The sequence below is a fragment of the Rhea americana genome, unplaced genomic scaffold (assembly GCF_003343005.1).
Source record: "Rhea americana isolate MKP2758 unplaced genomic scaffold, rheAme1 scaffold_222, whole genome shotgun sequence".
In the NCBI taxonomy this organism is placed as follows: Eukaryota; Metazoa; Chordata; class Aves; order Rheiformes; family Rheidae; genus Rhea; species Rhea americana.
Window position 1 is genome coordinate 393,383 of NW_028186337.1, and position 13,137 is coordinate 406,519.

Here is a 13,137-nt window from a genome sequence, read left to right on the forward strand (position 1 = left end):
GCCATAAATTCTAGCCCAATTAAAGGGTGAGGAAACACATTTTCTAATAGAAGGATCATCTTCAAAGCTGGATTTCTGTTTATGGGAAGTGGAAGGAAAAGCGTCTGTGCACATCCATCAACGTCCGAGGCTGCTCACGGAGCTGTAAAGTAGCCCATATACCCTCCAAGCTTTGTTCTCAGATGAACAGGAAAACTCCCTGCGGTGGGATGTGGCCTGAAACAACATCTGAGAACTGTTTCAGTCCAGGTCAGCGTGCGTCGGGGCCCCTGCTCTCACTGCGAGCCAGGTGCTTGAGCCTGGCGGCAGCTACAACTGCACCTACCTTCCTGAAAGCTTTCCCTGCTTGTTTGGGCTCTTGCAGCTGGTCTGATCCAATACGTTGCCTCTCCCTGGGATGTGCCGCTCTGGGATGTCAGCACTCCAAAGGGGGAGAACAACGAGCATTTTGACCACTACAGGGGCAAGGATCCCCGGTTCCACCTTTTGAAGGGAAACTGGGGAGAGGGATGCAGGAAGAGAAGCCTTACCTGCTCTTCACTGCCAGCTTCCCGACCCCCCAATGCTGGTGTCCTCACTACTTTCTCTTCCCAATGAATCCCTTTATTCCAAAATCCTGAGGTTCCTGTTGCAACCCYCATTTCTGTAATTTCCCTTTAAAGCCCTCTGCTCTCCCTTTTGCAAGATCTGAGGGTACAGGGCGAATTCTCCCCTTGGCTGTAACAGGTTTTAGCAGTGTTCCTGTGGGAGCTTTTCTAAATTTCTGCAGTGGGTGGGATTTGGCTAAGCATTGCCTGGGTGTGAGCTGGATGCGGTAGATGTCATGTGTCCCCTGAAACATGGTTTGCTGGAAACGCAGTGCAGGGGACTATGTTCTCCTTTGACTAGGTCTGTGAGTGCTGCTTCTCTACAAGACTACTGCATGGCTTTTCTTGGTTGGGGTAAATGTGAACTGAAGCCAGGGAGTGTGAAACAAAGTGAATTTTGCCCCTTTCCGAGGAGAAGAGGCAGAATCACAGGTGAATCTTACTCCTGTGAATGTAACTTTATATTGTCTRCTTTTTGCGACTGCCTTTTGAATGACAGCATGTTTCCAGGCAAACTGAGTCAGCCGTGGGAATGCTGCAGCACTTGGTGTTGACCTTTAGCTGAACATATAGAGGAATTTCTCAACTGCATGGTAACGTTTTTATAGCAAGTCTTTCACTGCGTAGGTAGGTACCTAACCAACGCACAGTAATGCTTTCTGCTTAGAACAAAGCTTTTCGCATTAAAGAGCTGTTTGGATGGTCTTGAGATTTACTGCAGAAGAGAGTACGGACCTGGGAATAAGGGAAAGATATAGCTGCTTTGGTGGAGAAGTGCCAGGGTTGCGATGGAACTTTTTTTTGGATCAGGCCAAGTGGAAAAGATGTGCTTGTGTGAAATTCCCACAGCATTGCATGGCAGCACCCGGAGACAGTTACAGGCGTCAGGAATAGTGTCAGTGGCTTGTTCTCTGCTACTGCACTGCTTGCTCCTGTCCCATTGCTGGTCTTGACGGGCTAGTCATTGTGCTTTCTTAAAAAAAACTTCTCTGGGACTGTTTCATTTTTTTTTTTTTTTTTTTTGCTCCCTGCAATAAAGGTTTGGAACTGATCTGTTTCCTAGGATCAAGCCAGGCACTGAAATATTTGATCTTCCTTGCTATCAGCCATGCTGGTTACATTTAATGCTGTATGTGAATTGACTGAAAAGCTAAGGGCAAGTTAAAACGCAGGGAAAAAAGAATTATCTTCAGTGCTTTTGCTCACGGTTCTGTTTCACTTGCATGTACCTCTTATGCTTGTGAAGAGTGAGATCGTCCCAGGGGCAGCTGTGTTTATACGGCTTTGCTTGCTGCCTGTTTTCACTGTTGTGCATGGAACACCTCTCCAAGCACAGGACAACTTACCTGCCAGCTTTTAAGCGAGCAGAAGTGCTCAGTTTTCCCTTAAAGAGTCTATCTGAAACTGCATGCCTGTCCTTGTGTTTGGGCAGTATTTGAGGAGCTTGAAATCTGCTCTCAAGATGGTTTTGGAGCATTAAGTGGACATGTCAGCAGCCTTGGTAAGTGTTCAAGGGGTTGCTCTCCCGGCAGGTCGGAGATTTGAGTTTCAATGGCAAGAGCCTTCCCACTGTCCCTGGCCTAACAAAAATTGTGCCACACTGAACATGTCGGTGTCTGCTGGGTAAGGTGTTCCTACTCTCAGATTTATCCAGAAATTGCAAGAGAAAGCTCTGTTGATTTCAAAAGCCTGTATCTCCTACCTGCCTTATTGAAACCTGCTTTGTTTTCACGGGTCCTACTTCTGTTTTAGTCTCCGTGATGAAACAAAAAATGGCTCTGGGTTGCTGCTAAGCACTGAGGACAGTGTAACTCATGATTTGGGAGTGTTTGTCCTTGCAGGAATCCGTGGCTAGGGCAAGCTGGCATTTTGATGTGTACATAAGTTCTTTAGCACCAATTGATGAAGTGTCAGTGAACTTAACTGATACTTTAACTGTTTTGTTTCTCTTTCTGAGAATTATACAAAATAATAAAAAAACAGAGAGATATTGTCTGCTGTTCCAAAGGGCTTTTGTTTGTTTCAGCAACAGATAAAGCATTTCACAAGATTTCACTGTTTTTAATGAAACTGAACTATCTGCTCTTTACTTCAGTAAAAAAGATGTTTCTCAAAACAGCATCCAGTGCACTATATTTATGCTGAAATAGATTTTCCTCCATTATGTACTTATCACTGAAAATATTTTTAATGGTCTTAACTCTTTGTCGTGTAGAGAAATTATCCTTTAATAGGGACCTCTTGTAAAAGCTGCATTAAAGTTCAGAAAGTGGTTTGCTACAGTTTCACAACTTTCTATGATGTTCTAATTAACCTTTTTCTTCCTTACAATTCTTCCTAGTCTTTTATTATAAAATGTGTCCATGATGTAATTCAATCTATAGAAAACCAGAAGCCTTACATTTTTAGCAGAGCTATCCTTGCTTATAGCTTTCCTGGTGCATTTCTGCAAAAAGCAAAGTGCATCTAGCATACCAGGGCTCTAATGCAAAAAAAAAACCACAGGATCTGTGGGATCTTTTGCATGTTTAGCTTTTTGTTTTGTAGCTAAAAGGATCTATAAAGTTGATCTTCTGCTTCCAGATGTTGTGTCTATTCTCTCTCAAACAAAAGATGTTAGCAGAGTCATATAATGGAGATTATTGCTGATCTGTATTTCTTTCTTTTTGGAATTAATTACTTATTGTTAACTATTTATTGTTATTTAATGAATGAATTATTGTTATTTTGAATGGAATTATTGTTGTTTTATGAATGAATCCAACCTTCAAGAACTAAATTGAGCTCTAGTGAATAAAACGCCTCTCTGTTGGTTTCCCCCAAATTAGCCTGTTTTTTACCCAGACAAAACTTGCCTTATATGTAATTTTTCTTAGTGTCAGAAGAAGCAAAATCTTGTAATTGTTAAAGCTCCCAGTGAAAAACAGTAAAGCTCACGTTACAGAAATGGAACAAAAAATCACTTTGTGTTAGTCAATAATATCTGGAGGCTTTTCTGTTTGCTGACATCTTTTTTATGTGATGCTTGTATTACAGATGACTTTCCCACACTGCGATTCGATACAGGCTCCAAAAGGTATTCTTTGGTTTCAGGGGCCCTGGTAATGAGCAGAGTTTGAATAGATAGGTGAACCAAACTGAAGGCCAAGGATACATGAGTACTGGCAAACTGCCTGAATTACAGTTGGTAAACGTGATCTCTAAAAGCTGTGGAGTGTGAAACGGGAACTGTGCTGTGTTTGAGCAATAGGGAGGATTAGTCTGAGCTCCTTGACTGATGGCAGGCACCTTTTACATAAGCAAGTAAAAACTACGAAGAAACCAGGAAGCCGACTCTCATCAGAAGGTTTATGTGGCATAGGAGACCGGGGGTACTACAGAGGCTTTTTCTGAGCTGTTAAGGAACAAATATTCATCAGGTCTATTTGAGCACGAAGCGAGTTACTCCACTTCCATGGGTTTTGCTGATGTGGCATCAGGCCCGCAAGACAAAACTTGCACTAACTTTTAAGGTCCCTTTCTGCATAAATCTGAGAGATAGAGCTTTTATATATTTGTAAAAGAAAAAAAAAGAGAATATCTGATGTGCAGTTGTAATAGCTAATTACCCATGGAAAGCAAATAAACAATTTTTAATAAGAAATGGGTTGGATACGTGCAGGCTGTTGCCTATGCATTTTCCAATGACTGCTTATGAATGTTTCCAATGGTCTGATTTTTGCTTTTGCTATTTCAGATCTCATTTCAAAGTTAGGAGGGAATGATCTTTAATCTTCATGTTGTAGAGCACTTGTGTACTCTGGCACTATTGATCCATGAAAAGCATTTCTTTTTGCTTGAAGTATGCAAATTTTAATATTTTTTCCTTCAGTATTAAACTGGCTTTTTCTAAATTAAAGATTATGTTGGCAGAGCCTTCCTTTAAAGGCAACACAGGGTTTGAGGCTGAGAGACAGATAATGACAATGATGGCACGTCAGCGTATAATAACAAAGATAATACATTTTGTGTTTTACTCCTTAGCAGCTTGGTGCTGTGTGAGGAACAAATGGTAAAACYGGCTGCAGCATGGTATGCTTAGAGCAGAGACCTCAGAGAGCAACCCTTCACAAGAATTATCACAAGTCTTTTCCCACAGAAAGGGAAAGCTTGCCATGGTTTCTGCACCTGCGAGGAGTATCTTGGCAACGTCACTGAGGAAATAGTATGMCGGGACATTTTTCTGAGCACTTTTTTATGAACATAACTGCAGATGTAAAACCAAGGTCAAGAGCAATTTAAGCTCTTCAAAGTGCTGTTTCTTAATCCACTTATCAGATAAATGTTTGCATTGTAGTTTTCTGCCAAAAGGATAGTATCAGGTTACAGAGTCACCCAACATACTATCCGGTTGCAGTTCAGTTAAACCTGAATATCACTTAATCTGAAATGTGCCTTCTTCCATGCAGGAAAATTCCTGTTAATTTGACTCCATTCTTTGCCTCGTGAAGTAACCAGGTGGGAGCCCCTGCTGCGTTCTGCCTGCTCTGGCAGTTGAGGATACCCAGAGGCTTTCTGCACGAGAGAGCTGGGAAGAAGAGCACAAAACTCCAGCAGGTAGCGGGGACAGACCGTTGTTCTAATTAAAAAACGAACAAACAAACAAAAAAACCCTTTTCATGTGAGAAGTTGTATGAAGTTGCATGAAGCACAGGCCTCAGGTGAGTCCCTGCTCTGTGCTTTGTCATCAGTATTCAGGCAATATCCGATTTCAGGCTTATCCTGCATCATGCATTGGTACTGTGTCAGAAGTACTTGCCAGGGTTGCTCTGACTGGCCTTGCCATCTTGTGATGGGAAGAGGGCAGTAGTTATCTTCTGTGTTTTATAGATGAGGGAGTTGAGGCGAAGAACTAAGGCCCCATTCAGATCACTGTCTTCCTCACCAAGTCCCTCATCTGTCCGCCCACTTCCCCTGAGGCCCTRTGTGGGAGTTCAGCATCTGCAGGAGAGCACATCCTGGGGGCACGCGGGGCTCTGGGAATGAATCATGGAAAAGTAAATAGAGAAGTATCTACTCCACATTCAGTCTTTGGATCCAGGTCTCCAACGTCCTGCCCTTGTGAGCTGGAGGGAAATAACAACAAAACTGTTCAGCTGCTTCTGGGGAGGTGTGTTGTACTCTGCCGGGCAGAGAGTGGGCTGAGGCTGCAGAATTACTCGGGAACAGGGCCACGTGCTTTGCCCCTCTGAGTCTCTGCTTTCCTCATGTGAAATAGCAATAGTATTACTGCCCCTCACCAGGAGGGACAGGGTAACCTAAAAATGTGTGCAGTGGTGCACAAGTTACGATTGTAACCAGTTAAAAGTCAGTGGTAAGAGGTATCTTTGCCCTCTAGTAAATAATCTCAAGTTTTAGAGCCCTGTCTAGAAATAAGACTTGTACCATTTCTATTCAAATGTTTGTGCTAGAGAAAAGACAAAGGCTTTTGCCAGTCTCCTCCTTCATGTGTTCTGACTCTGTGAAAACATTTTGTACTTAGATTATTGGATGTTGACCGTTTCATTAGGTACTCACAGAAATACAGGTTCTGCATTGTTTCATATGTAAACAGTCATCTAAAAAGTCAGCAGTCATCAAGTGTAATTTGCTCCCTCTACTCCTTGTTTATTAAGCTAAATAGTGGGTTAAGCTGGGATTTAAGATCAAACAAACCGAATTGCTTAAGTAACTTTCTGTTTCTTTCATTGCAAATGTTGAAAATTAATGAGGATAAGTTGTTTGTTCTGAGGCAACACAAATGAAATCTGAAAATCTGTTATGTATAATAGTAAAATGAGACATTATCCCATGCAAACAACTTTTTTTTCTTTTTCTTTTTAAACCTTAGGTGATGTGCCACCTGTTCTCATGAATCCTCTCTCCCAATCACAGTTTGTTCCCCTGGCTGAAGTTCTTTGCTGCACCATATCAGAAATGAATGCAGATCATGTAATGGTTACACAGGAAACTTTAACAGAGCAGTTAGTGAAAAATTATCCAGGTACTATATTCATTTTTCTCTCCTTTTAGAAGTGACTGTACTATCATGCTTGTGTTTCTGGYATCAGGCAAGTCATCAATGAACACTTAGAAGCAAAGCTGGCAAAATGGAAGAATGTAAATTACCTGACAGCTAGGGAAATGCATGAATATGTACATAATCCTCATCAGTCTGTGAGCATCAGTAACATTATTTCGAATAGAATAATTTTTGCAGATTTTCTTTGAGAATAAGAGAGGGAACTGAGTATGGAAGCATGTTGAYTATGCCCTTTTCTATGAGAAAGCATAGATGAGGTAGTTAGATATCAGATATGAAAAAACATAAAACACAGTATGTGTCAGTTCACTAAAACTTTGAGTCCTCCTTCGAGAGACAGCCACACTGAGACTGAGTAGGAGCCTACATTTGGTGTCTGCAATCACAAATACAATTGGCCTCAAATTCAGGTTTGTTGGTCAAATTCCAGCCTCCTTCTCCCAAAAAGCAATTTAATTACACAAAATGAGCTTTAATCCTTCTCTTTTGATGAGGTAGCAGCCATTTCCCTTAAATGCTGCACTTTCATTTTGATTTGAAAAACCTCCMATTTCCCTTAGATCTCGAATACTTAAACGTCTCTGGGACTCCGTGAAAGCTCATTCGGGCCCTCTGCAGAAACAGTTTGCTTTGTTTGATGCTGAGCTTCCTCTTTTGATTCTTTATAATCCTACAGCCTTCCAAATGTTACAGGCTGATCTGGCAGGCCAAGTCCTGTTCTCTTTTTCACTGCTGGGGAAAATGTTAATGCAACCCCATAAACTGTCCCACAAACTTGCCGGGAATGCGATATAGTCTGTATGTGCATTGAGACATCCACAAAGTAGGATTTTTAGCTCAGCCAGAAGTAACTCTCAAAGTCAGTAGGGAGACAGAGGTTTTCTTGCTGTATTTTCACTTTGCCAGAAGATTTCATTCTTATGGGTAGGTGATCAGCTTAAGTCTGGGGCAGCAGGTCAGGTGTCACTAGACTAATGACTCTAGGACTGTGATACCTGAGGGAAAACCAGCAGCTGATACCAGTCACAGCATGGTAAACTTTGGTAGCAATTGTCATATGATAAAGCTCTACCAGAAGCTTCAGAGAGAGTGATAAAAGCTACTGTTAAATAATCCTGCCCAGAGGGAAAAAGTTTTGAATAACACATTGTTTGGCTTGTTTGTTGGCAGAAGGTCTCTCATGAATATCATACCCTGATAGATAAAGAGAAAACATCCTTTTTATTTTAAGGAGAACACCCTAAACTCCAGCACAGCAGTGCTGCTGCTAAATTAAAGAATGCAGCTGTTTTTGCCTTCTTCCCCAGGGGCATCCTTACCTCATCAGTGAGGAATGGCCTTGAGGAAGGAAAAAGTGGTTTTATTGATCTGTAAGACACTGGCTGGATGGTGTTTCCGTGCTGCCCTCACCTGGCTGGCCCAAGAGGGCTCTCCCTGACCCAGGGCTGCAGTGGATGCTGGCTCTGGATTTGGGGCCACACTTTGGGCACGTGAACACTGCTGCACAGCGTGTCTGCCTCTGTTCTGCAGAGAGCCCCAGGGCTCGGGGGCTGACTGTAAGGTACAGCAAGGTGCAGGCACAATTGTTGGCTCTGGAAACTCAGCAGAGTGATGATGAACTCAAAAAATCCTGCAGTTTGTCCTGTGATGTCACACTTTCAGGTTGAAATCAAGCTTGTTCTGCYCAACATTTCAGTTGGTACATCAGTTTCAAACTTTCTTCTGAATCCTGCAATCTGAGTTCACTGGCTATTTCATGTCTGAGCTGCTTCTAGTTCCATGTAAGTCATTTTTTTGGCCAGCTCTCATTATATTTGAAATCTTATTTCTGATTTTAAATATCTGTATATTTGTTGCAGGAATTGCAGTTCCCTCCCACAAAATTGTATATAATACCCTTGGCACTCTAATTAAAGAAAGGAAGATCTATCATACAGGAGAAGGATACTTCATCGTGACCCCCAGTACCTACTTCATCACACATGATGCCCCAGAGGCCAATAAAAGGGTCCAGCTGGGGGACAGTTGCTGTTCATCACCTTCCATCACTTACCTTGTAAGCACAGAGAACTGTGCAGAGCTAATGAAAGAAAACATTCCTATGGTATCCTGTTACRGATCCCACCATTGTTTCCCTGACAAAGATATGTTCCGTGAACAAAGACATCAGCAGCTAATGAATCATGAACCTAATGGAGGAGGTAAGAAAGGCTGCAGTGAATTGAAGCCTTCAATTCAAAATCAAGTGGTGTCCACACCTGGTGAAACTCATTCCTGGGACACCATCAAATCCCTGACACACGTGAAAGAAAAACCGAAAGGTAAACGGTTTGGCTTTGGCCTTTTCTGGCGAAGTTCTTCTAAAAAAGAAAAGCGTATGAAAGAGTACTCCACTTTTTCAGCCCAGTTTCCTCCCAAGGAGTGGCCGGTAAGGGACGAAGATGACTTAAATAATATTCCACGTGATATTGAACATGAAATCATCAAGCGTATTAACCCTACGCTTACAGTTGATAATTTAATTAAACATACAGCATTAATGCAGAAGTTTGAGGAGCAGAAAAATTATATCAGTAAAGGTACCTCAGCTGAAGCATTAACAGTCAGGCAAAAGCATCTTTCAAAGGAATGGCCTCAGAAGACGCAAAGTAAAACAGCAAAGCATGGCAGGAAAAACAAATCAAGCAAAGAGAAGCAAATTAGCAGAAGCAACAGGAAATCTCAAATACAACAGCTAACATCCCAAAGTGAAAAACTGGAAGAGCACCCATCACCGCATACTACAAACCAGCATGTGGAATCCCAAGTTATATACAAAAGACAAATTAAGAACCCTTTTCAGGGTCTGTCACGGAAACACAACTTTTATGTGAAAGGGCATAAAGGTCAGATTAACACTCAACTGAAGCCCAGGACTCGAAAGCAAGAAAGGGGTTTACAAAGACCAAGGTCTTCAGATTCCTCAAAAYCCTTTGAATATGAAGCTGAACAACTGGTTACTGAAAAGCAGGCTGACAAAGCCAAACCAAACAAATCACTTCATGTTAATAGGTCTTCCCTCCAACTAAAGAAAGACAGTTTAAGTGAAAACATTAGTTATGCGCAAGGCAATACTTTGCAAATAGATGACAAATGTAAATACTTAATGGAGAGTAGCATTTCTGAAGACAGCATCTGCAGACAAACAGCCAAACAAAACACTGCAGCTGTTCAAAAATCCTCTCACACCTACACTGAAGATAATGTCAGGTGCAAAGAAGATGCAAAATATTCATTAAATCTGAAAGATGAGCATTGCAAGTACAAAGCTGACTCTGCATGTAAATTACTAGATCAAACATCAAACGAATTTCAAAATGTCAGCCTTTCAAATTACACAACCAATGCCAACCTGCTAAAAAAAGCTGGTGTGAAATACAGAAAAAAGACTGGTAAAAAGAAGGAACTTATATTTAAATATGACTGTACTAGCTGGCCTGGATCAACAAAGCTAGAAGGTGAAGGATTTACTGATGACTGCCATCTTGTGTACCAAAAAGCACATGATGGCAACACCTGTAGTTCATTTTATCTGGATGACAATTTTGAATACAGTGAATCAGGTCACTTGCATCCTGGCCATGCTTTTTCAGATACAAAGGACCGGAATAAAGCTGTGCCAAAAGCAGAGACAGTTGTGTCTGTAAAAAACTGGAAGGTTAATATTCATCCAGACCAGTACAACACAACTGTAAACAAATGTGACTCTGGAGAGTATGAATATAAGGAATGTGCCAGTCTTGCTGAATCAATAGATGGCTCAAAAGTGTGTCAGAAAACAGATTTCACTGAAGAAAGTTGTTTTTGCAGTCAGGTGCTTCTGACAATTCATAAAAAGGAAGAGGAAACTGGCCTTACTGCATGTGTGAAGACTTCAGCTGTAACAARTCTCTGCAACGCTAATGAGGCTGGCTCAGACATTGACGCTTTGCAGAACTCCATCTATGTGATGGGAGAAGAGCTGGCATGCTGTGCTCTGGGCCTGCAAGCAAAAGAAATGAGAAACCCTTTGATGAAAAATGGTCTAATTTTTAATAATGCTTGTACTGTGATTTTAGGACAGAATCACTTAGAAGGAATAGAAAATCACAGCATTACAGGAGACAGTGGAATTGACTCCCCAAGGTAAGAAAACTTAGGTAACTATGTTAGATGTTTTATTTTCTAAATAACAATCTGATTTTTAGGGAATTATTGCTGTGAATTATAAATCCCCTTCCCCCAAAACAAAATTGTGATGTTTAGAACTTTTGTATTATGACCCGGAAGAATTCAAATGGCATAGTCTTGGCATGTCTTTAAACATGAATGTTCCCCATATATCAGCTCTACAGATGCTGTTGTTTGGATTCGTATTCGTGAGCAAGAAAGTATTATGAGTTCCACGTTACAGATGGAGATGCCAAAGTGCAGACATGTTATAAAGCATGCTGATGGATAAATTAAATGTGATCTTGATAACAGGAAGGTTTAGCTTACACTGATGTTGCTATGTAACAGTTTTCTCCCCTTGAAGACCAAGAATAAAAAATTCCTTTATAAAGGTTTTTGGTCATAATTACAATGACAAAAAACTGTCTGACTTGCCCACAGCTGGCAGCAGGATGTGTGTGTCACTTGAACTAGTGGCTTCTGCTTCCTTTTGTACAGTACATGCTGCCTGAACCYATACAATCTCTTTTCAAAAAAGCTTTTTGAAAATTCCCTCCATGGAAAAACTGTTGGTATGAAACAGTATTTTACATGGTTGCATATATAAAAACTACAAAACTGTTAACATAATCTGAATTAGGGAATAATTCATCTAAACTGGCAAAAATGTAAGTTAAACTATTGGAGGGAGAAATTATACCCTTTTTTAATAGCATCATATGTTCTTAACAATCAAAATGATTGGTATATAAGTGTAATTAAGCCACTTGAGTTCCCATTAGATATGTATTATCACCCTGAGAAACTAGTATATGACATGTACTACAGTTTTAAAACAAACAAAAAAATTCCCTTGCACTTGGGATACAAAGAACTTTCAGTATGCTTCCAGTTTGTGAATTCAAAAATTCATTGTTTTGATTGCTTCTACTTACATGTCTGTAATGCCAGAAGCTAAGCCAACTCTGTTTATTTCTAGAACACAAAGTCTGACACCTAATAATTCTACTATTTTAGATGGACTGTAAAGAAGACAAAGCTTCCTGGAAAACTTTGAAAGCATAAATAGTATTGCAGTAGCGGAAGGCCGCTTGCAAAAAATTCCTTGCTGCTGACTCTAGTCATGTTTGATTACTTTTTCTATCTCAACTTTGTAAACTTTCCCTTTGTAACAATATAACAGTGCTGTAAATGCTATCAGACTCATCTGTGAGGCTGTCCCTAAAATCAAAGCTGTTTGTTAAATCTTTTGTCTATGTGGTATTTTGAGTTCTGCTGTATATTCCTGTTGCTCTCTTCTTTCAGTACTTCTTGTGACCTTGCTTCTAATAAAAACAAGGATCGATATACTTTGTTTGGATCATGTTATTAACCTGATAATGTTGTGTTGCTCTAGCAAGAACTGTAGCACAGCAACAGGTCTATTTTACATTGTAGTTCTTAAAAGTTTCCTGCTTGCGCAGCAGGCCCTGAACTCTAAACCTTATGTTAGAAAAACAATAAACTCAAAGCAGATTGGCRCGCACCTTTTTCATTCAAAAGCTCTTTGAATCATAAAGGAAACTTTTCTCTCTGGGTTGTTGTGAAGACAACTACCAGGGCTCTTTGCTTGTGCCACAACAGGATATAGTCTTTGCAAATGAGGAGAAGGGATTGATGCAGGAGGGAAGCGATTAGATCAAGGCTGCCGTTTTGAAGTGATCTTTGCAGCCTGGTATGCGTAGGCACACCCTTGCACTGCTGGCCAGGGCCTTGCTTCTGCTAAGGGAATGACAACAGTGCAAACTGSTTTCCAGCTGTTCCTTCGCAAGACAGCTTTAGGCTTTCTAGCCACAGGAAGGAAACAATGATCGTAAGTGGCCCACGCAGGGCTAGGGTCCTTTCTAAACTCAGTCATATAGAAGACCTCTTCTTCGACTTAAAACGTGAATACTGGGGCCTGAGCCCGGTAGTAACAAGGCAGAGGGCTCGATCCGCAGGTTCGGGAGCCGCCGCTGTGGGAAGGTTCCCCTGGGAGCGAGTCTCGCCGTGAAGAGGAGGCGGAAACGCAGCCCGAGGCCGCAGCTGCCCTCAGCCGCGCCGCCGCCGCCATCTTTGTCGCCGCGCTTCTCTCGGGTCCCTCGCTCACGCGGCAGCGGCGAGCGGCCTCCTAGCCCGCTGTCAAAGCCCCGTCCGAGGGCTCAACCGGGCACTCGAGGCCCGGTGCAAGGACAAGGCGAGGCGGGGAGGCGACGCCAGGCGACCCGGGTCGCCGGCGCCGCCCGCGCCCGTCATGGCGGGCGACCGGCCACGAGCCCC

At 41.9% G+C, this 13,137-nt stretch overlaps 1 protein-coding gene across 3 annotated transcripts; it reads left to right on the forward strand.

Annotated features, from left to right (window-relative positions):
* Nucleotides 1–5,088: 5,088 nt before the first annotated feature.
* Nucleotides 5,089–12,186, forward strand: STOX1 (storkhead box 1). Of its 3 annotated transcripts, none has more exons than XM_085305546.1 (4): nucleotides 5,089–5,183; nucleotides 6,457–6,609; nucleotides 8,508–10,812; nucleotides 11,819–12,186. In XM_085305546.1, exons 2-4 carry the CDS (start codon nucleotides 6,477–6,479, stop codon nucleotides 11,865–11,867), a joined length of 2,487 nt encoding a protein of 828 aa, XP_085161672.1. In that variant the 5' UTR covers nucleotides 5,089–5,183; nucleotides 6,457–6,476; the 3' UTR covers nucleotides 11,868–12,186. The 3 variants fall into 3 exon arrangements, with proteins under 3 accessions (XP_085161672.1, XP_085161673.1, XP_085161671.1); XM_085305547.1 differs by having other exon boundaries at nucleotides 11,857–12,186; XM_085305545.1 differs by lacking the exons at nucleotides 5,089–5,183; nucleotides 11,819–12,186 and having other exon boundaries at nucleotides 6,302–6,609; nucleotides 8,508–11,393.
* Nucleotides 12,187–13,137: the final 951 nt, after the last annotated feature.